Source organism: Myotis brandtii, unplaced genomic scaffold (genome assembly GCF_000412655.1).
Source record: "Myotis brandtii unplaced genomic scaffold, ASM41265v1 scaffold650, whole genome shotgun sequence".
NCBI lineage: Eukaryota > Metazoa > Chordata > Mammalia > Chiroptera > Vespertilionidae > Myotis > Myotis brandtii.
In genome coordinates, this window is record NW_005370517.1 from 169,346 (window position 1) to 173,989 (window position 4,644).

The 4,644-nt window shown below is 46.8% G+C and overlaps 2 protein-coding genes across 4 annotated transcripts in view; both read left to right on the forward strand.

Moving 5' to 3' along the window:
* LOC106723804 (zinc finger protein 883-like) overlaps positions 1–4,644 on the forward strand; it is a 139,348-nt gene that overhangs the window by 47,304 nt on the left and 87,400 nt on the right. The window lies entirely within an intron of this gene.
* LOC106723622 (zinc finger protein 551-like) lies at positions 7–1,596 on the forward strand. Its single transcript, XM_014528781.1, has one exon. The coding sequence runs from the start codon at positions 107–109 to the stop codon at positions 1,379–1,381; it is 1,275 nt and encodes a 424-aa protein (XP_014384267.1). The 5' UTR covers positions 7–106; the 3' UTR covers positions 1,382–1,596.

The window sequence follows — 4,644 nt, forward strand, 5'->3', positions numbered from 1 at the left end:
GAAGCATTCCGTCAGTGGTGTGGACAGGATCTCCCTTGCAGAGGGCGGCAATTTCAATGCCTCGCAGAAGCGTTTTACCTGCGGAGAGGTTGGGCCGGACATCCTTATGGGGTCAGGACATCACCAAAAGGCTACTCAGACCGGGGACAAGTCAAATGAAATATCGATGCCTGCCATGACTTTTCAAAGCAGAAAAAATTATTACACCAGGAAAGAATATAAGAGAGCGATTGGCCGCAAGCACACGTTTGTTCAAGACAAGAGCGCTTGTACTAGAAGACAGCGTTTCGTGTGCCATGAATGTGGAAAGTATTTTACCAGATTGTCTAGTCTTTTTTATCACCAGAGACTTCACACTGGAGAAAAGCCCTTTAAGTGCAGTGAATGTGGGAAATCTTATACCGGTAGCACCGGTCTCCTTTATCATCAGAGAATTCACACTGGAGAAAGGCCCTATGAGTGCAGTGAATGTGGGAAATCTTTTAGCAGGATCGATTCCCTTCGTATTCACCTGAGAGTTCACAGTGGCGAAAGGCCTTATAAGTGCCATGAATGTGGGAAATCTTTTACCACTAGCACTGGTATTCGTCATCACCAGAGATTTCACACTGGAGAAAAGCCGTATAAGTGCAGTGACTGTGGGAGATCTTTTACCAGCAGCACTAGCCTTTGTTATCATCAGAGACTTCACAGAGGAGAAAGGCCTTATGAGTGCAGCGAATGCGGGAAATCTTTTACCTGTAGTAGTAGCCTCCGTTATCATCAGAGATTTCACACCGGAGAGAGGCCTTATCAGTGCAGCGAATGTGGGAAAACTTTCACCATGATTAGATGCCTTCGTCGTCATCAGATCATTCACACAGGAGAGAGGCCTTATGAGTGCAGCGAATGTGGCAAGTCTTTTACCATGATCCATTATCTTCGTCGCCATCACAGTGTTCACACTGGAGAAAGACCTTATGAGTGCAGTGAATGTGGCAAATCCTTTACCACGATTTATAGCCTTCGTAATCATCGGAGATTTCATACAGGAGAAAAAGCCTTACAGTGCAGTGAATGCGGAGAATCGTTTTCCATGCTCTATTCCCTTCGTAGTCACCAGAGAGTTCACACTAGAGAAAGGCCTTATGAGTGCCGTGAGTGTGGGAAATCTTTTATCAGTAGCAGTGGCCTCCGTTATCACCAGAGACTTCACACTGGAGAAAGGCCTTATGAGTGCGGTGAATGTGGGAAATCTTTTACCAAGAACCAATCCCTTCTTTATCATCAGAGAATTCACGCCAGACAAGGCCCTTATGAGTGCAGTGAATGTGGAAAAACTTTTACCGGTATCCTAAGCCTTCGTAGTCACCAGAGAGTTCACACTAGAGAAAGGACTTAGGAGTATAGTTCATGTGGCAAATTTTGTACCCAAAATTCTAACCTTATTCTGCACATAAGGCTTCACATGGGAAGAAGGTTGTATATGCATAGGGAAATGTACAATTTTTAAGGTCAGTCTTAACAATACTATAGGAAACTCTGTTTGTCTGACTTGAATCTCATACATTCGAATGTCAAAGTAGGGAGATTCCCTATAAACTTATCTGAAAATCATGTGTGTGTATGTTGCACTTTCTAATTTACACAGGTGTCCTGCCAGATCTATGTCCCCGAATGTGTCTATTGCTGAAGCAATGTCACCTGTACCACCTATACCAGCGGTTCTCAACCTGTGGGTCGCGACCCCTTTGGCGGTCGAACAACCCTTTCACAGGGGTCGCCTAAGACCATCAGAAAATACATATTTTCAGTGGTCTTAGGAACCGAGACACCGCTCCTCTATCCATCTCCAGGCGGGTCCGCCCACATGCAGATACGCCCACATACGAGCACCCGGCGTATTAAAGGGTCGCGGCATTAGGAAGGTCGAGAACCACTGACCTATACGGTGTCCTCAGATGGCATCAGTCACCATCCTCATCGGCGCAGGGAAGCTAACTCTGTTCTCTGATTTGTTGGAGACTAGGACCAGCCTTTTCTTAGATGTGTATTTGCTACCCCTGTATCCGTAGTAAAATGTCTGGTTAATCGTCCTGCCTAATCTGGTATGAGTTTTGGCAATTTTCTTTAACAGAAGGGAAGCGGGACAACAAAGATGGATGTTGGAATTTCACTCATTTTGTGCCATTTTTTGCTTTATAAAATAAATGTTTCTTTCCTGTTTTGGATTAATATACTTTAATTTTTTAATGCTGTACACCACGCAATGAACACTACTTCTAACCCGCACTACTGACATTCTCCATCACTTTCAGAAGACCAGTCATCTGATAAGGCCACAAGCCCTTGCTTTGTAGTGTTCCCCTATTTGCCTAGTTTCCGCTCATGGGTGTTCTTGGGTTGGAACATGGGTCTAAGGAGGCCAGATGCTTTGGAGCCCCAAAGCCAGTGCAGAAGGAAATAGGAGGGCAGTGATCAAACTCCCCGTGCCCTGGATCAGGCATCCTGGATTTGAACTTCAGTTCTCAAATATCCCTGGACTCACAGAGAAACGACGCCTCTCTCTGGTCTGGGTTTCTGGTTTCTCCTGGGTAAAACAAGCATAAGGTGTGTTTCCACCCCTGAGCTCTCGGAGGTGAAGAGCTAAGATTTATTTTTGCAGCCTGTGTTGACTTGAGCAACTCATCCCTCTGCCTGCACAGGCATTCCCAGGCCAGGCACCCCTCACTCCCACAATGCCCACAAGCACCTTTGTATGTTATAGAAAGAAAAGTGGCTTTTAAGAATCTGATGTCCCGCCCTAGCTGGTTTGGCTCAGTGGATAGAGCATCAGCCTGTGGACTGAAGGGTTCAATTCCAGTCATGGGCACATGCTACAGTTGCGGGCTCAATCCCCAGTAGGGGGCAAGCAGGAGGCAGCCGATCAATGATTCTCTCTCATCATTGATGTTTCTATCTATCCCTCTCCCTTCGTCTCTGAAATCAATAAAAATATATTTTAAGGAAAAAATCTGATGTCCCACCAGCAAGGAAGCAGGTGCTGCGGGCCCTGAGGTTTCAGTACGGGGTCCAAACCTGGGAGTCTCCAGGTGACTCCTAGAGCTCCCTGAATCTCGGTTGGCTGAATGTGACGTGAAGCTGATGATGGAGCTTGCTTTGGCCTTTGAAGATCAATAAAAGTAACAGGGAGTACTTGTTTTTGCCAGGATTCCAGTGTGAGCTTTTTGAGCATTTTCTCTTTTAATTCTCAAAACAACCTGAAAAGTGGAAACTAATTTTGCTGAAAAAAGTTCAGTATTAGAGGAATGAAGTAGATTCCCCAAGTTTACACCACAGACAAGTGTCAGATTCAAGGGGCTGGATTTTAACCATTATTTTCTCCAGCATCAGACACAGTCTCTACCACTGATGAGCAGCCCTCACTGGAGCAGGTACAGTATGAGGACCAGGGTGGCTCAGCTGCAGCTCCTGTTTCCATGGTTGAAGTTATGCGTTTCCTCCCATTCCCTTTACATCTCAGAGCACTTCCCTTGGCTTCCCTCCCTGTGTTCAGGGCAACACCATTATTTGTTACCTTTAGCAGTTTCTCCAATGGAACCTTCTCTGAGACTTAGCAACGATTTGACTGCCTCCCCTTTGATCCCAGATTGGAGTTTAACCCTCAGGAGACCTCAGTCATTTGGGCTTGGTCTCTGCACCTTCACCCACATTTGGGGTGTCTGGCTGTGATCCCATCCACTGTGATGAATTTCATGCCTCAGACTTTGCAAGTGCTGTTTGTGGGTGGCATTGACATTCACTCTTTAGGAGAGAGGACAACGGGATGTGAATTCTGGGACCAAATTTACGGAAGTGATGCTGAAGACCTACAGGATCCTGGTCTCATTGGTGAGTGCTCACCTCTCTTCATTCAGGGACGCACTGCTCAGGTGATTCTGTCCTCTCTATCCCTACTGGCTCTATGAGACAACGGTAGTCACCCTGTTTCCCCTGCAGCCCTGATAGTGTTCTGGACCCATGGCTTACTTTCCAATCTCCTGTGTCTGTACTATGGATTTTGGGGTGGGAACATAGCCCTGAACACAAACTCTCACCACAGTGCACAGCACACTGGGCCTCCACTGAGATCCTACTCCAGTATCTAGTTATGGAAAGAGACAAGTACACTTTTTAGGATATAATCCTATATAATAAAACCCTAATATGCAAATCGAATGAACGGTGGAATGACCGGTCGCTATGACGTACACTGACCACCAGGGGGCAGACGCTCAGTGCAGGAGCTGCCCCCAACCCGCAGGCCCTGACCAGCAGCAGTGGTGGAGGGGGGCGGGGCCCAGGACTGGCGAGCGGGTGACACCAGGCCACCAGCCAAGGCATATACCAGTGGGGGCCTCCCGATAGCCCCGCTGGTCACCTCACAGATCGGCCCTGATTGCCAGCCAGGCCTGGGGACCCTACCCATGCATGAAATTTGTGCACCGGGCCTCTAGTCTATATATAAGGAAAATCAAAAGTAGGTCATTTTATTTTATTTATTTTTTAAAAATATATTTTATTGATTTTTTACAGAGAGGAAGGGAGAGGGATAGAGAGTTAGAAACATCGATGAGAGAGAAACATCGATCAGCTGCCTCTTGCACACCCCCCACTGGGGATGTG